At 40.5% G+C, this 19718-nt stretch overlaps 1 protein-coding gene across 3 annotated transcripts in view; it reads right to left on the bottom strand.

The window, feature by feature from the left end:
• The window catches only part of SPECC1L (sperm antigen with calponin homology and coiled-coil domains 1 like), a 130076-nt gene that overhangs the window by 69320 nt on the left and 41038 nt on the right, over positions 1-19718 (bottom strand). For all 3 annotated transcript variants that reach the window (XM_035723919.1, XM_027576229.2, XM_027576228.2), the window contains exons 3-5: positions 14982-15135; positions 8430-10063; positions 6546-6753 (exon numbers count right to left, since the gene is read on the bottom strand). In XM_035723919.1, coding sequence (XP_035579812.1) covers positions 6546-6753; positions 8430-10063; positions 14982-15135 — 1996 coding nt within the window. The remainder of the gene's footprint in view (positions 1-6545; positions 6754-8429; positions 10064-14981; positions 15136-19718) is intronic.

Genomic DNA, 19718 nt, shown 5'->3' with positions numbered 1-19718 from the left:
CACTCAGCGGGGAGTCTGCTTCTCTCCCTCGGCCCCTCCCCCCTGCTCGCATACTCACCCTCTCTCTCTAAAATAAATAAATAAACCTTAAAAAAATAAATAAGATAACTCATTATTTACACTTGGCATATATCCTTCCAGACTTCATGTGTGTAAATTTTTTTCCTCAAATAGGATTATAGTATTTATACTTCTTCATAAGCCTTTCCACTAAGCAGGAGATAATGGATATCTATCAACAAATACAGATCTGCAGCACTATCTAATGGCTGTGTTAGTATTCCATCAACTGGACATATAATTTATTTTAGCAACCTCCTATTAACAAATACAATGGTTCTACAATTTTTGTTATAAACACAATAAGTGTCTTTACACAACTGTTCAGGTATTACTTGAGGACACATTTCTAGAAGTGGAAGAAGGAAGGAAGGACAATTCGAAACTATCAACAGGACCCAAGTTAATCCGTTAGAAGGTTCCAGCTCAAGAATGCAGAAATTTTTTTGAGAAGTCACCATGTTATAAAATTTATTGTACAGGATACACTGAAATCAGTGTATCTTAAGGAACATCATTATGCCTGGCCACCATTTCAGTGTAATGTTGTATTTAAAATATTTATGATTTTAATTACAGAACTAATACACATGGCTCATACTCTACTGCACCATTACCTGCTTTATTCCATCTACGGCACTTTGCGCTGTACACACAGAGCTGCCTAATTTGTCCTCACTGGTGAAATGGCAGCCACAGTAGGGATGCACTGTGCACATGGCTTATTACTAGATCTCAACTGTTGGAAGTAGAGGTAGTTTCCAAGTTTTTGTGGTAAAGCAGCAATTCTGCAACATACATATCTAAGTTTAGATTTGCAAACTTATAAGAATGTTTCTAAAGAACAGATTTCTGGAAGTGGATTGCTAAAGTACTCTTGTACTTTAAATGTTGATCAATACCCCAAAAAGGCTGCAATAATCTATACTCCTTCCAACAGTACATGAGAGGGCCCTTTTCCCCTCTCCTACATTATCAATCTTTTTTACTTTCCACACCTGCTAAGTGAAAATTGGCATCTTGTTTTGAGTTTCTTTGCTTTTTTAGTGAAATCAAGCATCTTTTTTCACCTTTTCTGCTTATCTATTCATACGCTTTTGTTAGCTAATGGATTACCCCAATATCACCCATGTATATAATCTCTTTATATATTTGATATGTGTTACCAATATTTCTCCCAATGTCCTTTATTTATGGTACTTTTGTTTTGCTGAACTGAACATTTCAATTATACAGTCAAATAAGAGACTTTCCTTTATGGCTTCCCAGTATTCTTTAACATTTTTTTTTTAATAGGCTCCACACCTAGCATGGAGTCCAATGCAGGGCTTGAACTCATGACCCTGAAATTGAGACCTGAGCTGAGATTAAGAGTTGGATGCTTAACCAACTGAGCCACCCAGGTGCCCCTTCCCCATATTTTTTAAAAAGGCTCTTCCCACCACAGAATTATACTACACTCCTCAATTCCTTCTGCTACTTCTCTACTCTCAGGCCACCCTTGCTTACAACCGTCACTAGTGTTCCACATAAAAGTGCAAGACCTGTGCTAGATGTCAGGCCCTGGTCCCCAATCTCAGGAACTACAGAGGGCATGAAAGGAGCTATACATACTTGCAAGCACACACAGAGCATAACTACACAAATACTAAGTTGTTGATAAATTCATTGTAACAAATGGGTACATCACCACATCACCTGAGCCACACCTGAGATCTCCCTGGTGCCACTAACCCTCAACACCAATCAGCATTAGTTTGCTGGACTAGTGGTGAGTCAAGTCACTAACTTTATTTCTTTGGTCTCAGCTGAGTTGTTTCCTTCTGCTGTTTCTCTTGGAAGATACTAAGTCCTGGTTGGCCTTACCCACTTATAAAGGACAAGGATAATTAATATTAGTGACTTCTACGTGTTTCTCAACTGTGAAAGTCACTGTTCTAACCACTGGCCTCTCCCTTCGATACTGGCTAAAGGCTCTGCTGATGACACATTCCTACGTGGGGCCCTCCTCCAGAGGTACAAGGACATACAGTGGGTGGCTTCAACCAAGGCAACAGGGGTGAGGTGGGGTGTGGGTGTCTGTATGTGTGTTTGTGTGTGTGTGTGTGTGTGCACCCGTTTCACCGCTGGGCCAAACTGCTTTTCCCTATGTGTGGTCTTCATTTCTCCAACACAACATGGCAGCCTGCCGTTACTTCAGGGCAGGCTTTACTACTTCTTTTCCTGATAGTAACATCATGGCAGGAGCCCCTGACACCATATTCCCCCTTATTTAGAAAAAGAATCCGAGCCTGGGGGCAAACACCAGAGCCAGCACCCTATAGAGGAGAGGGCAGTACAAACTCTGGCAATCCTTTACACCACAGCCTGAAACTGCTACTGTTCCCAGGCCCTACGATCTCTGAGGAACCCCCATCCCCAAAGTTAGGCTGGGAACATCACTACTCAGAGCTTCTGTGTTCTCCTACACCATAGGTTTTTCTGCTGTTTGATTTCTTGATATCCCCAATTCCATCTGCTTTATCTATTCCAGAAGTTACTCAAAATTGTTGATCTACTGATGAGACCCCTCACCTATTTTCTATCTTTGGTTTAGGTTCATTGTAATTTTTATCATTGTAATTTTTATAGAAGAAAATATAAGGACCCGTTTCACTAAGACTTTAGGAGGGAGAGGAAGTACATGTATGGCCTCAGGCCATCATCTTGAGCCAGAAGTCTTAACAGTGTTTACTGAGTGAATTTTACGTCAGATCTTTCTAGTTTGGAATGCTAAATCCAAACACTAAGAAAAAGTACTGCAGGCCCGGTCTAGGCAATATGGCACTGACATTATCTGGAAAGCCATCTGGGTTTCCAAATACATCTTATGCCTTGTGATACTGTCCCACACTCACTGAAGCTCTACTCATTTTTTTTTCAGTCTTTTTTCTCTATCTCCTTCAGACTGGATAGTGCCTAACTGACTGATCTTTAAGTTCACTGACTCTTCTGCATCTCTACTTTGCAGTTTAAATGAAATCAGTAAACTTTTTATTTAAATTTCTCAGTTCTGGAATACATATTAGGTTTTTTTTTATAGTTTTTATTTCTCTGCTGAGATTTGCTATTTATTCATTCATTATAAGCAGATTTTCCTCAATGTCCTGAGTACAGTTACAACTGCTGCTTTAAAATCCTGTCTACGGAGTGTCTCGGTGGCTCAGTCAGTTAAATATCCGACTCTTGATTTCAGCTCAGGTCGTATCTCGGGGTCATGAGACTAAGCCCCATGTTGGGCTCCCTGCTCAGCGGAGAGTCTGTTTCAGATTCTTTCCCTCTGCCCCTCACCCCACTTGGGCACTTGGCACTCTTTCTCTCTCAAATAAATAAATCTTTAAAAAATAATAAAAATGAAAATAAATAAATAAATTTCTGCCCACTAAATTCCGAAGTCAGGATCATTTTGGGGTGAGGAGTGACTACCAAGGCGTACGGTTTCTTTTTAGGGTGATGAAAAAGTTCTAAAGGTGACCATGGTAATGGCTGCTAAAATATTCCACAGAAGAAAATCTCAATTTTTCGGGGCACCTAGCTGGCTCGGTCAGTGGGGTATGCGACTCTTGATCTTGGGGTTTTGAGTTCAAGCCCCATGCTGGGTGTATAGATTACTTCAAAATAAAATCCTTTAAAAAAAAAAAAAGCTTTATTTATTTGAGAGACAGACAGACAGCACGAGTGGAGCGGCAGAGGGAGAGGGAGAGAGAATCTCAAGCGCACTCTGTGCTGAGCACGGAGCCCGAGGCAGGGCTCAATCCCAGGACCCTGAGATCATGACCTAAGCCAAAACCAAGAGTTGGATGCTTAACCAACTGTAGCACACAGGTCCCCCCTTAAAAATAAAATTAAAAACAAAAAAAAATAAAGTTCAATTTCTCAATTAACAGCAAGTCCCTTATTCTAAGTGCTGATTTAGCATCAATCCCAAGTGCTAGAATTTGCTAAGAAATAAATTAACTCCTATCAGACTATAGAGATATAACAACTAGTTTTATGTAATACATGAAACTTGCTTGGATCCTGGTTCCTATAGAAAACTATAAGACATTTTGGGGAGAGCAGAGAAAATGTGAATATGAGCTATTAGATGATACTAAGGAATTATGTCAAATTTTACTAGATATGATTACGAGGAGAATATTTAGGAGTCGTACTGAAATATTACATGTCATGAGGTCTACAACTTACTGTCAGCTGATTCAGTTAAACACACACATACACACACAGGAGGTAAATACTACAAAACATTAATAACTGTCACATCTAGGCAGTGGGTGCTAACTATACCATGCTACCAATATTTCTGGATATTTGAACTTTCATTCCAAAAAACTGGGGGGAGAAGCTACGTGGCTAAAAAGAAATTTTATTCAGGATTTTCAGCCACTTAATAATTAAAATCCACATAATGTTAACATAATTTTATTTTGGCAATGATTTTTCATCCCAGGGATCCTTATCAGCTATTTTTCTACCCATTACCCCAGTTACCACAAGATGTCACTCTTCCCATGTTCAAATCAAAAGTCTTGCAAGGGAAAAGGCCGTTATCAGTACTAAATGGAAAATGCACTCAACTTCCAAGTTAATCTGAAAAACTTTAGAACCTTTTATATTTAGGAAATAAAGTTAAATAAATCCTCTCAGTTCACAGACAATGAAATACAGACTAGATATAAATGTTAAGCTGAAAGTTTTATAAAATTTCAGATAAGAAAGCTTTATCTGCAGGACTATCACTATCTTCAAGAAAACAGTCCCACAGTCAGCTACTTTAGTATCCAAATGTCTCAGAATGTTCTAAATAACCCTGGGGTCAATCCAGAGAAATGGGGCCAACTAGCCAGAGCTCAGAACTACAAGACATGTTTAGGACTCCTGCAGATAAGCCACTCTGTCTTGGAACTACTTCAGATCTCCCTGGGGCGCCTGGGTGGCTCAGTCGTTGAGCGTCTGCCTTTGGCTCAGGTCATGGTCCCAGGGTCCTGGGATCGAGCCCCGCATCGGGCTCCCTGCTCTGCGGGAGGCCTGCTTCTCCCTATCCCGCTCCCCCTGCTTGTGTTCCCTTTCTCTCGCTGTGTCTCTCTCTGTCAAATAAATTAATTAATTAAATCTTTAAAAAAAAAAAAAAAAGGATATACATCATGGTTCTTTACCTCTAACTATTCAGTGTGTGGTTCCTGAGTATAGAGACATTTACTTACATAAACACCGTACGGTTATCAACTTCATAAGCTTATACATATGTTTATCTAGCATCTTTTTTTTAATTTTATTTATTTATTTGAGAGAGAGAATGAGAGAAAGAGAGCACACGAGAGGGGGGAGGGTCAGAGGGAGAAGCAGACTCCCTGCTGAGCAGGGAGCCCGATGCGGGACTCGAACCCGGGACTCCAGGATCATGACCTGTTCCGAAGGCAGTCGCTTAACCAACTGAGCCACCCAGGTGCCCTCTAGCATCTAGTTTTGACCAGTTTTGTCATAACATCCTTTATAGCATTTTCCCTATAGTACTAGACCCAGCCTAGACAAAGGCATTACATTTAATTGTCATGTCTCCCTAGGCCCCTTTAATCTGGAACTTTTCCAAAGCCTTGTACGACATTGGCATTTTTGAGGACTACAGCACTTCTTGTGCTTTTAGTAAAACATACTTTATTTTTTATCTATTTAATGTTCTTTATGATTAATTGAAGTTATGCCTCAGCCAGAATACGGCTTAGCTGATGCTGAGTCCGATTCTGTGTGCCTCTGTCACTTACACAATGAACGAAAGTGTTGCCCAAATTTTTCCACTGTATAATTTCTGGCTGTTTCTTTTTCCTCACTTGCAACATAATAAATAGTCTGTGGGAAGCCATTTTAAAATCACCCAAATTTCTGCTCCGCAACAAACTGTCAACACAGAAATGCTTTGCACTATTTTTGTAACTTTTTTATAAGTCTGAAATAATTATCAAATAGTTTCAAAAAACTTAAAGCAACTTAAAATTAGAGTTTCAATTTTACCAGATCATAAAATCTCCTTGGTAGGGAGGAAAATCAGACAACAAATAAATACCTGTGCCTTAGACATAAGATTATGAAGGATCGATTTGTCTCAGTATACTTGCAATCACTAAAAGTAAACAATAAATGGCTTTTCCTAAGACCTAGAAATAACAATCAGCTTTCCTTCACACGATTTTCTATAACTAAGCACAGTTTTAAAGCAATGCTTCCACTTAACAGTTCTTCCTTAGGGAAAAAAAAACAGAGCAGTCCAAAGATGACTACCTACTGTGTGAAACACGCTTAGCCACATGCCTATTTCTGCTGGGTACCGTCTACTGCACGTGCATCACTGCAGCAGTCAGAGCATTCCATTCTGTTACTGAATGCCAACTATCCCCACTCGCTGAGATGGGTAAGACAAAAAGGAGTGAAAAGGTCCCCCCATCACTTACTCTCTAAATCGGAAATAATGAGGTTGTCATGGAGTTTCACGGCTCGGTGTTGTTCTACTTCATCTTCAAGTTCAAAGATGGTTTCTTTCATGTCGCTCCTCTCTGTCTCTTTTTCTTCTAGCTCTGATCTTAGTTTCTCTAATGTCATATTCAATTCTTCTATTTGTTTCTTAGCTTCTTCTTGGAAGGCTCGGTATTCATCTTCTACCTATACGGAATCGATGGTGCGGATTAGAAAAGTGAGAGCTGCTCTAAGAAAAATTCCAGAATGGAAGTATACACTGTTCCAAAGGAAGCTGAGCATGAACTGCTGGGTATGAACTAAAACCACCTGTGTAAAAACTGTCTGAAAGTATGAAAAAGCACTCTACAATAATATAGGATTTTACGTAATATGCTTAAGCATAATTTGTTGCCACATCACTGACAAATTATATTGACATACCACTGAACTTAACTAGGTTATGAGGAAATTTTGGTAATTCTTCCTTCTCCAAAGTTTGGACAGCAGGCATGCATTTGATTAATAATTAACATCCTCTCCCACCAAAAAAAAAAAAAAAAATCTGATGTGTGACAGTTTCATTACCAAAATAAAAATGGAAACAAATTCTCAAATACTGTCGCTGCAGAAGTATCAGCTCAAAGTGCCCTCCAACACATGCTCCAACAAATAATACATTCCCTAAATTGTATCTCTAAACATCATCACTAAAATAATTTAAATTATTTGAATTTTGGCCAAAGATATACTAATGTTTCTTACTTTAAAAATCACTGCACTAAAATAAGACATAAAATGTAAGACAGAATCATTGGATAACTCATGCAAATAAACCCTGCATCAGCAATCACATGGGGCACAGACCCTTGGCCGCAGCGCCAGCAACCCCAGCTGTAGTTCTGCAGGAGTCTTCATTATTGTGGTAGATGTAAAACAAGGGGGCTGGACCCATGATCGCTAAGGTCCTCGCCAACAACAAGACAGCCCTCTAACAGGAACCACCATACTCCAAAAACATTTTTTAACTCAAAACAACTCTATTTGAGGGCGCCTGGGTGGCTCAGTTGGTTAAGCGACTGCCTTTGGCTCAGGTCATGATCCTGGAGTCCCGGGATCGAGTCCCGCATCGGACTCCCTGCTCAGCGGGGAGTCAGCTTCTCCCTCTGACCCTCTTCCCTCTTGTGCTTTCTCTCTCTCATTCTCTCTCTCAAATAAATAAATAAAATCTTTAAAAAAAAAACAAAAAAAAACCTCTATTTGAAAAACTACAACCACAGGAAAAGGGGGAGACATTACTGATCCCACAGACAGGTCTACTGGCTCTCATCTTTCCTATGCCAAAATGCATCAGAGATGAGGAGGTAAAACTGCATGATATGACCCCCTGGGCACACCCATATTAGAGACAAATTCTGTTGTTGTCATTCTAGTCCCTTCCTCTCACAGGCAGGAAAACAGTAACAAAACGCAAGTGAGTGAAAGTGACATTATTTTAAGAATACTTTTGACTATATCCCAATAAAGAAAACCATTCTCAAGCTTTAAAACAAAATCAGCCTTAAAAAGGTGAATGACAGGGGCGCCTGGGTGGCTCAGTCTTTTGGCATCCGCCTTTGGCTCAGGTCATGATCCCAGGGTCCTGGGATCGAGCCCCGCATTGGGCTCCCTGCTCAGCGGGGAGCCTGCTTCTCCCTCTCCCACTCCCCCTGCCTGTGTTCCCTCTCTTGCTGTGTCTATGTCAAATAAATAAAAATAAAAATAAAATAAAATAAAATAAAATAAGCGATACATCACGCAAGTGATACTGGCTTTCAGTAAGTATGGTGTGTACTGCAGCTGCATAATGCTGCTCCAGAACATTTTATCTACCTGAACAGTACCTTTGCAATGGTGTCCTGCAATCGATTGGCATCATTTCGGGTGTGAGCTAGGTCTTCCTGCAGGCTACTAGCCAGAGTCTCTGCTTTTTCTTTGTCCAGCCTGACACTCTCCAGGAGATCCTGAATATCAGATTTGTCTCCAGAGTTATGGATGGAATACAGCTCCGCCACTTTCTGCTTTTCATTCTCCAGCTGAGCTTTCAGGCGGTTCATCTCTATCTGATCACTGGCCACTGTGGCTTTGTACTCCTCTAATGTGGCTGCCAAGGCTGCTTTACCCTTCTGCTCAGACTCAATAATTCGCTCCATATGGTGATTGCGTTCTTTGAGCGCCCCTATCATTTCTTGAGCTTCCTTGTTGTCTTGTTCTGCCATCTTCAAAGTATTGCTTAAATGCTGCTGGACACCGAGAAGCTGCTCTCGTTCAAAACGGGCATTCTCTGCTAGGTCCATATAACGTTGCTCCAATTCCATATAGCGTCCGCTTTTCACATCCTCGTCTATGACATAAGAAATGTGATGCTCATCGAGAAGGGAGCGGAAATATTCAATTTGTCGGCTAAAGTGTTCCAACTTATCACTCTGCTGACATAAAGACTCCATAAGAATAACCTTCTCTTCTCCCAGCCTTTCATTTTCACTATTCAGTTCCTGGGTTATCTGCTGTAAATCAGCTAGCTCTTGCAGAGTTGCCTGAAGTTCTTCACTTGTGCTGTGTTGGTTCTCTTCCATCTGATGTATCCTTTCTGTCAAGCAAGCGACGGACACTTCACTCGCGTTGCCACTGCTCCCCTTCCGGGAGCGCTCTATGCTCGGAACGCCTTCGGACTCTGAGGACGATGGTGCGTCCAGGGCATCATCGCTCGACGTGAGAGGCTGGTACACCTCACTGCACTCGCTGTCTAGGTTGTCCATAGAGTTACTGTGCTGATGGTCCATGAGGGTGTTTTCATCCTGGCTCAAGAGATCCTCCACGGAACCAGGGGCAGAGCCTTCCACTGAAGAGGTCAGGGTCCCTCCTCCATCACTCTGGTTGCCAGGGGTGATTTCTGGGCTCAGGGACTGATAACCAAACAGTTTTTCGGAATTGTCTAACCTCTGCTCTAGGGAAAAGCCCAGCGCGTTCAACCTGTCCTTTAACATTCTGTTTTCGTTTTTTAGCTGGTTGAGTTCTTCCCGGATGGCAGTATTCTGTTCCTGCAACTGCAGTAAAGTGGACTCGACATCAGTTGGCTGGTGAGCAATGATGGCTTCCTTCTCCTCAGATTTTTCATCACCCTCAGAATGATCCTCATTAATGCCCAGCTGAGCACGCATGTCTCGGAGTTCATTTCTCAAATGTAAGATTTCCACATCCTTGGTTTTTGCCAATGTAAGAAGATCTTTCACTTTGGCTTCCAAAGCAGCTTTGTCACTGATCTGATTGTCCGACTTAGACTTGCTCATGCGAACGTCACATTCCGCAGCCGTGCGGCTGCGGGAACGCTTGGCCAATGCCACGTCATTAGCTCCCTGACCCGCAGAAGGTAGTTTTTTGCTCTGGCTTAGTCGGGTACGCTCACGTAATCTTTCTCTAGTAGAACCGGATTCTTTATTACCTATGGAAGTGCTCCTCTTGGTTGAAGAACTGGTGCCTAAGTGTTTAAAACAAAGAATGGAAGGCAAAAATATTAGCAAGAAAAGGCACAGAGGTTATGCCCGAGGTCTAATCAGATGAGATCTAGAGACCTACACATTGATTCTGACCGACATTAATCTTGTGTTAGGTTCTGGTTACTGTAAAATTCCGTATCCTCAAAACCAGATCATTCATCTTTTAATTATTAATAAAAAAGAAGTTATACACTGAATTGTATACTTTAAAAGGGTGAATTTTACAAAATGTGAATTATATCTCAATAAATCTATTACATAAAAAAAGTTGCACATTAACTTGAATCCTAAACCATGGCTTTAAACAAATGTCCAAGGGCATAGTATTCTAGGGCAAGCTAGATAAAGCGGACTCTAGGATTAACCAGTCAGGTAGCAAACTAACAGTAGAAGCAGATGGTAAAGAGAGATCCCAGATGAGCAAGAAGGGAAAGGCGGCTTCCGGACAAGCAAAAAATCTAAGCTACCTATGATAAACACAAAGCATGATCAAAGTTAAGTGCAAAAAGTTTTTCACATCATAGCATGTCACGTACATAGTACCAATAACATTAATTATAATAAGGCTCATGTGTACTTAGCACTTGCTTTACACACACATAGATGAACACTTCACATACATTAATTTATACAAGCCTCATTATTATCATCATGAAGAAACTCACACACAGAGATGCTAAAGAATCTGCCAACACCCCACATGTAGTAAGTGGATGAGCCGAAATTCAAATGCAGGCAGTCTGGCTCCAGAATCTGAAACTTAAAAAGTATGTTATGCTGCCTCCCTAAATGTTAGAAAACAATAATGTACTAATGCTAACTAATGATGGCACATTATCAAATATGCTACATGAATCACTATTACCTGACTGCTAAAATTCTAAACCTGTGAAAACTGACATGATCGTGTGTTTAATACAGGAAGAACAGGAATATGCTTACCTATAAAAACTTAAGAAATAATTAGCTGCTTTTTACTTTGTAAAATAAGATCTAGACCTAATCCCGTAAGTATTCTTAAGAACCTGATAGTTTTTTATGTGGCAGGCACCAGGCTGTAGAGGTTAAGAGGGAGAAAAAGGTCGATGTGGTATAGGAAGACAGCCAGTAATTCTGCCAGGGATGAGGTGTAGAGCAGGGGAGGGAATTCTGGCTGGCCACAGGACAGGATGAGGAAGCAGAAGTGAACAGGACACACAGCAAGGAAAAGTAAGGTCATACAATGAATGGAAGCAGCAGGGGAAGTTTTTATGGGGCCCTGAACACCAAGGGAAATTTAGTGAATCCCACCGTAAATGTTCAATAAATGTTCTGGAGCAAGAAAGACACATGGAGAACAGCATTTTTATGAAAATGAATCCAGACAATGCTAAGTGAAACATCTGAGGAAGAAGAGCAGTCAAGGAGGAAGGTGGGCAGAAGAGCAGTAAAAGTGAAGGAGGGCCTACATTTGGGTAGTGAGATCGGGATCCCGGCAAGAACACAGAAGGGATGATACATCTGTAACAGATTTACAAGGTAAAACTAACAAGATGAGGAGAAACAATTGCAAATGGAGGCCAAAAAAGGAAAAGGGTGGTATAACCGAAGTATTCATTCTCTCCCCCATTTCTGTAGACAGTACCAATCACCCTTCTTTTCCAAACCAAAACCCATCCTAAGAAGGAAAAGATCTGGGCATGCCTGAAAGACAAAAGGAAAGGAGACAGTAATGAGGGGAGGGACTGATAATGCCCCAAAAGGAAAGGAGAGGTAAAGGAACAAGAAAGGAAGAGAGAGAACATGACAAAGAAAAGCTCCCCTTCTGGGATTATTGTACCCAGTGAGTAGATGGAAGAATCTGAGTGACAGACAGGTGAAATGGTCTTAGAGAAGTCACCGGGAGTAAATAAAGGTAGAGCAGACCAACTGAAGAGTTAAGGATGTTGTTAGGGGCTCAATTGTGTCCTCCAAATTCATATGTTGAAGTCGTTAACACCCAGTACCTCAGAATTGACTCTACTTGGGAAAAGAGTAAATAACGTAGAGAGGTACTTATATTACCACAGGGTTTGTTACGGTGGGCCCTAATCCAAAGATCCCATAAAGATTGGTATCTGTAAGAAGAGGAGACCGGGACACAGACACAAAGAGAGGGGTGACCATGTGAGGAGACAACGAGAAGAGAGCCAACTACAAGCCAAGGAGGGAGGCCTCAGAACAAATCAAACTGGACGACACCTTGATCTCAGACTTCTAGCCAGTTTTGGTGAGAAACTATATGTCTGTTATTTAAGCCACCCAGTCTGTGTAATTTGTTATGGGTGCCTTAACAAACTAATACGGACGTACAAAGCTGCCTCCAGTAGAGGCAATGGATTCAGGGAGGAGAGAACTGAATTCAGCTGGAGGGCAGGTGGCACTGGTCAGAAGGGAACCAGGGTACAAATGCAAGGGAGCTCTCCCAATAAATTCTAAAAGCTGGAGGGCACCTGGGTGGCTCAGATGGTTAAGCGTCTGCCTTCGGCTCAGGTCATGATCCCACAGGGTCCTGGGATCGAGTCCTGCATCGGGCTTCCTGCTAGGCGGGGAGCCTGCTTCTCCCTCTGCCTCTGCCTGTCTCTCTCTGACTCTCATGAATAAATAAATAAAACATTTAAAAGAAAAAAAATTCTAAAAGCTGGAAATAAGAAGAGCTATAGACGGTTATTAAGAGTACTTAATTTCTGGGCGCCTGGGTGGCTCAGTTGGTTAAGCGACTGCCTTCGGCTCAGGTCATGATCCTGGAGTCCTGGAATCGAGTCCTGCATCAGGCTCCCTGCTCGGCAAGGAGCCTGCTTCTCCCTCTAACCCTCCCCCTCTCATGTACTCTCTCTCTCTCTCATTCTCGTTCTCTCAAATAAATAAATAAATCTTAAAAAAAAAAGAGTACTTAATTCCCTTCTTACGACACAGGCTGCAGTGTTAAGTGTGGTGATGACCTCAGGCTCGAGCATAAAAGACCTAAGGTGCAGTCCTTGCTCCACCACCAGCTTTGAAGCCTGGTACAACGGGGTACAGTACCCAATAAATATTTTCTGAGCAAATGAATACAAGGCCTTAGGCAAGATACTTAAGCTTTAAGCATAGCTCTCACAACTCTAAAATGAGCATAATAATAGCCTCTACCTCCTATGGCTATAGTGAGGATAAAATGGAATGGTGCCTGGTGTAACAGTGCCTTCCTCATGATCATACCACATGACTATTGTAACTAGCAGGGGGGTGTGAGCTGGGATAGAAAGATGAGTCCACAGAAGATCAAAGTAGGACAGAAGACAGTAGGTAAACCCGGGCTACGAAAAAGGCTAATACATACATGGGCTAACGGCCTAAAAAATGATGATAAAGAAGGTCTGCTATAATTTTTGCCAATGTGCTTTCATCAGCTGTATTACAAACAAATGATCTTGGGGCGCCTGGCTGTCTTGGTCAGTGGAGCACGTGACTCTTGATGTCAGGGTTGTGAGTTTGAGCCCCATGTTGGGCGTACAGATTAAAAATAAGATCTTTTAAAAAATAAATAAATAATAAATAATAAAATAAATAAATAAAAACACACGATCTTGTGTTTACTGAAGTTTTAAAGTGTAAGAAGTAAAATATGATAGGGGCGCCTGGGTGGCTCAGTCGTTAAGTGTCTGCCTTCGGCTCAGGTCATGATCCCAGGGTCTTGGGATCGAGCCCCGCATCGGGCTCCCTGCTCAGCGGGAAGCCTGCTTCTCCCTCTCCCACTCCCCCTGCTTGTGTTCCCTTTCTCGCTGTCTCTCTCTCCGTCAAATAAATAAAAATCAAATGTTTAAAAAAAAAAAGTAAAATATGATAGCATTACTCCTTGGACTACATGTTGAGTTCACTTACGGACTCCATCAAATCTAAAGTCAAACTGCTGCTAATGAATGAAGAGAGAATGGTAGAACAGGAATGAATGGATCCAGGCATTGATCATCAAAGGCTGCTAATATCTTGGAAAGACAGACAACCAGAAATGATGTGCCTACTGGTGGGTGGACAACTATTATGTATGAAGGAGTCTTGGGGGGAAAAAAAAGGAACCTGAATCTGTCCCATCAAGGCTCTAGATCCAATGATATTAACAGTAAATGAACAAAGGAACACGGTCAAGGACATCAAGGAGATGTGACGTCAAAATCCAGATCACGGGAAAATAGAGGTCAAACAACCTATATTTCTATAAAAATTAAATTGTAAGAAAAAAATAGATTTAAGGAAGAGTTAACAATTTATAAATGGACCTTAACTGAATCCTGATCCAGAGTCAGTAAATACACATATGCAGTATTTACGAAAAAGTTGGAAATTTGAGGGCGCCTGGGTGGCTCAGTTGGTTAAGCAACTGCCTTAGGCTCCGGTTATGATCCTGGAGTCCCAGGATCGAGTCCTGCATTGGGCTCCCTGCTCAGCGGGGAGTCTGCTTCTCCCTCTGACCCTCCCCCCTCTCATTCTCTCTCTCTCAAATAAATAAAATCTTTAAAAAAAAAAAAGAAAAAGTTGGAAATCTGAGTAAGTATTTCTTTATATTTATATTTATGATTTGAGGAATTACTATTAATTATTTTAAGGGCTGATAGTGGTATTGTTTAATATTTTTAGGGGAATCCTTACCTTTCAAAGATAATTACGTATTTGCGCATGAAATTATAGGACACTTGTAATTTGCTTCAAAATAATGAGGAGGGAAGGTGGATGTTAAGGAATTAAGACTGGCCATTGGTTGACAAGGGTGATGAGTACACGGGGATGAAATACAAATACTTTTGTACATGTCGAACATTTTCTGTAAGTAATAGAACCCCTTAAATACCGCTGCACTCTGCTATTTAAACAAAAAAGCAGTTTTACTCTGAATGCCACCCATACCTGTGTTGATCTTGGATTTGTTCTCCACGGTGGTCATGGCAGAGGCCGATGCTGAAGATGCTGTGGAAGGGCAGGTGCTTTTCTTTCCTTTAACACCATTAGTCACTGTCACCCCTCCAGCCATTCCAGCTAAGAGGTCATCACTGCTCTTGGTCTAGAAGCAACAGAAAATAAAAGCATACTGATTAGATGAAGCAAGAGTAAATAATATTTTGGGACTAAAAGCTCTTGGTTTTCACACTGAATTCAAGATCAAGAGCTCTACAAAGATTTTCTGACAGTTACCAAGCAGTACTTCATACTGCGCTACAGAAAGAGAACCTCTTTACTGGTTTATAAACAACCACACACTTCTTTTTAAAATACAAAAATCACATATGTAATCAAAGACTTTATGGAAGCCTACTGTGTGCCCACATGTGCCAGAGTCAGTGAGGGTTAGGAAAAAGTGAAGACATCCTCTTCATTACTCTTTCATCTAGGACATGACTTATGAACAGGGATCATCTGAGTGCTGTCACATGGGCTCTGAGGAAAGTTCTACAATGCCACAGAAAATGTCATCCTGCAATTTCTAGAGGAAAATACCACTAAGAATCAGAAATAATCTTTATTGCTTTAAAGTAAATCAGTGATAGAACCATTACTTTGAAATTTATTTTTCTTAGAACCTGACCTAATCTTTTAGTAGTCTAATTTAAGCCAAAATTGAAAGATTTTTTTCTTAAAGCTTAGGTAATATATAAATAAAATCCAGAGAATTTAAGTTTAGAGTGAGGGTTAGTCAGCCTAAATAATCATACTACTTGAGAAAGACCCTTTGCAATACTTATTTATATTTTCCAAAGACTGAAAAAAATACAAGCTTTTTAAAAAGAAAACAAGCATCAGCTATACTTCAATTAAAAAAAAGAAGAAAACAAGCACTCTGGATGAGATCAGGTATAAAATTATTATTTAAAGAAAAGATAGTGAAGAAACCTGTTTTTACTTCCAGGAATGGAAGAACAGAGGAGTTAAAAATCTGTGGGGAAAAAAAACTACTTTTTTAAAATCAATTAATTCATTTGAGAGAGAGAGCACAAGTGGGAGGGGCAGAGGAAGAGGGAGAGAGAATCTCAAGCAAACTCTGCACTGAGATACCACAACTCTGAGTCCAGGGACGCCTGGGTGGCTCAATCGGTTAAGCATCTGCCATCAGCTCAGGTCATGATCCCAGGGTCCTGGGATCAAGTCCTGCATTGGGCTCCTTGCTCAGTGGGGAGCCTGTTTCTCCCTCTACCTGCTTTACCTGCCACTCCCCCTGATGTGCGCTCTCTCTCTCCCCGCCCCAACAAATAAATAAATAAAATCTTAAAAAAAAAAAAAAAAAAAAGACCTAAGCCGAAACCAAGAGTCGGACACTCAACTGACTAAGCCACACAGGCACCCCAAGAAAAACTACTTTTTAATAAAAAAGAACCAAAAAGTTTTGTCCCATTAGGGTGAAAGCATAAGTTAGCCAACTGATTTACTATTGTTGTCTATCTGGAGCCATGTAACCATAATAAATTCTTAAGCAATCATAAATTCATCTCTACAGATTAAAATGCTTCATAAATTACTAATCTCTAAAGTCTCTTCCTGTTCTGTCAGTAGAGTAGATTCTGTTCTCATCATTCAATCATAAAAGTTACAATATAATACCATTTGCTAGGTCAATCTGTCTTACTAGAGGTAGAAAGGATTAATGTTTTAAATGAATTAAACTAATTAAGCTTTGGTAATTTAGGATTGTCACATTATGAAAAACCTAGTTATATAATAAGAAAGGAGGAAACTGCATTAATCATTAAGGACTGTTCATATCTTCACGACTAGTTCCTGTTTATGAAATTGGTCATCAACTATGATGCAAAAAATTTGTAAATCAAATTCTACTTCCTTCCTGTCAATTTGTCCCTCATCAATTAATCAGTATATAAACTCAACATACCCTTATATTCTCAAATAATCTTTTATATTCCATTAACAGAAGTTAGAATTATCTTTGAGGTAATTTTTCTTCCTTCATAAGTTAAATGATAGTAGCATACTGGCACATGAATAAACAATGGAATAGAAAAGAATCCAAAAAGAAACTGCATATAAAGACACCTGATTCATGACCAAAGAAGCAGTACAGAAAAAAATTGGTTTTTCAATAAATGATACTAGGTCAACTGCATATTCACAAAAGAAAAAAAAAAATGAATGAGCCCTATTTCACACCATATCACAAATAAATTCCAAGGCTTTCTAACTATGATTCAAAATCCTGAATGATGCAAAGAATTGATAAATTTGACTACACTAAAATTAAAATCTTAAAAAATTTTAAAAATCCTGTGCATGATTCAAAAATGAGAAACTGGGAGAGTATATTTGCAATATCTCACAAATAAACGGCTGATATCCTTAAAACACAAAGAACTCTTAGAAATCAATGGGTAAGGGCGCCTGGGTGGTTCAGTCGTTGGGCGTCTGCCTTCGGCTCGGGTCATGATCCCAGGGTCCTGGGATCGAGCCCCACATCAGGCTCCCCGCTTGGCCAGGAGCCTGCTTCTCCCTCTCCCACTCCTCTGCTTGTGTTCCCTCTCTAGCTGTCTCTCTCTCTCTGTCAAATAAATAAAAATAAAATCTTTAAAAAGAAAAAGAAATCAATGGGTAAGAGGCGCATAGAAAAGTGAGCAAAATAAACAATCATCTACAGTCAATCCCCACACAATACAAAAATTATAACCAGAATAACTCACAATAGGAGAAATGCAAATTAAACAACACTGAGATACCACATCTCACCTATCAGACTGGCAAAAATGAAAGGTTACGACACGTTCCTTTGTGAAGGATGTGCGGAAACGCGCTCTCTTAAGTTGCTGGTGCGAATGCAGCTGGATGTGGCCTTAGGAAAGGCATCCAGCAATGTCTAACAGAGCTACATATGCGCTTACTTTGTTCCCAGCAACCCACCTCTAGGAATTTCACCTGAAGACATACCTCCAATAATACAAAAATACATACACTTATGCAGTACCGCCTTTTAAAAAAGATTTTGTTTATTTATTTGAGAGAGAGAGAGAGAGCACGAGCAGGGGGGAGAGGTAGAGGGAGAGGAAGAAGCAGACTCCCCGCTGAGCAGGGAGTCCAACTCGGGGCTCAATCCCAGGACCCTGGGATCATGACCTGAGCTGAAGGCAGACACTTAACCAACTGAGCCACCCAAGCACCCCTGCAGCATTGTCTTTAACTGCAAAATACTGGAAACACCTTGAATGCCCATACCAGGACAGTAGCTCAATAAACTATAGTACATCCATACAAAGACACATTAAAGAGAATGAGAAAGACTGCTATAAATTGGTGTAAAGAGATTTCTAGACTACATTAAGTGAAAAAAAGCAAAGTGCAGAAACAGATCTAATTATGGCAACTTCTGTGTAACAAAGGGGAAATAACACAATAAATATACACGTACCCGATCATTTGTGCAAAAAGAAACACAGGAAGGAGAAAAACAGAAACCCAACTAGACTGTTTACCTCCTAGGGATGGCTGGGGACAGAAGGAACGGGGGAGGGGAGGGGCACTTCTCTGAACATATCTTCTCCTAATTCTGACATGTGGAACTGAACCTTAGTAGTGTTTCACATGCTCACAGTTAATTAATTAATTAAACAAGGGTAGGAGAAACCCTAAAATGGAACACAATAGGAACAAATGGACCCAACTGCATTTCAAATAAATAACACAGCCACACAGGGTGGAGGGTAATTAAACAAGGGTAGGGGAAACCCTAAAATGGAACACAATAGGAACAAATGGACCCAACTGCATTTCAAATAAATAACACAGCCACACAGGGTGGAGGGTAGGGGAAGAATCCAAGTATCTTCTGAAAACAATATTTTGACTATAAATCCTCAAACTCTCAAGCTAAAGACCAAAACAAGTATACATTTTGAACTCTACCTCTGGTAGATTTGTTTTTGGCAGTGGTATGGTGAGCAACTCTGTAATTATTGCCTACATATTCTAGGACTGAGAAAATAAATAAATATATTATAATGAAAGCCAGGTTTCTCACTGTCAGGAGACTGGGATCACAATTACAGAAAGTGAAAAGGCTACTCTAAACACTGTCAACTGGACTTGGAAGTAACAGTGTGAACTCATAAGGTTTTAATATATATGGAGGGAAACACACACAGAAATTGATAAAGATATGTAAGTGCACGTGTGTGTGTTTCCTCTCTGCTAAGCAGGCTTAAAAACAATACACTCAAAAGCAATGAACACACCTAGTTTCCAGAGGCTTTATTTTTTTAATTTAAATTCAGTTAATTAACATATAATATATTATTTGTTTCAGGGGTACAGGTCTGTGATTCATCACAGTCTTACTTAACACCCAGTGCTCACCAGAACACACGTTCCCAATGTCCAAAGGATTTAAGTGCCATCTTCCACTAAAAGGAACAAGACCTTCTTGAAGAAAAGGCTGACTCTCTGGGCTAGGTATGGAGAAATAGAAAACTTCTCATGTCAGAAAGTAAGGGGTTGCTCAAAAAATAGGAACACACTGAAAGGACACCAGAGTCAGCTTGAAGGGGCTCCCACTGACCAAATTGGGGACAATATGAGCATCAAAATAAATGATGCCAACCACTGACAGCCCACTGAGTAAGAATCCAATCTTCCACACTGACATAAATGAAT

This window comes from Zalophus californianus, chromosome 14 (assembly GCF_009762305.2).
Source record: "Zalophus californianus isolate mZalCal1 chromosome 14, mZalCal1.pri.v2, whole genome shotgun sequence".
NCBI classification, from domain to species: Eukaryota; Metazoa; Chordata; class Mammalia; order Carnivora; family Otariidae; genus Zalophus; species Zalophus californianus.
The sequence above is the reverse complement of the archived record's forward strand: the minus strand, read 5'-3'. Positions and strand labels throughout refer to the sequence as shown.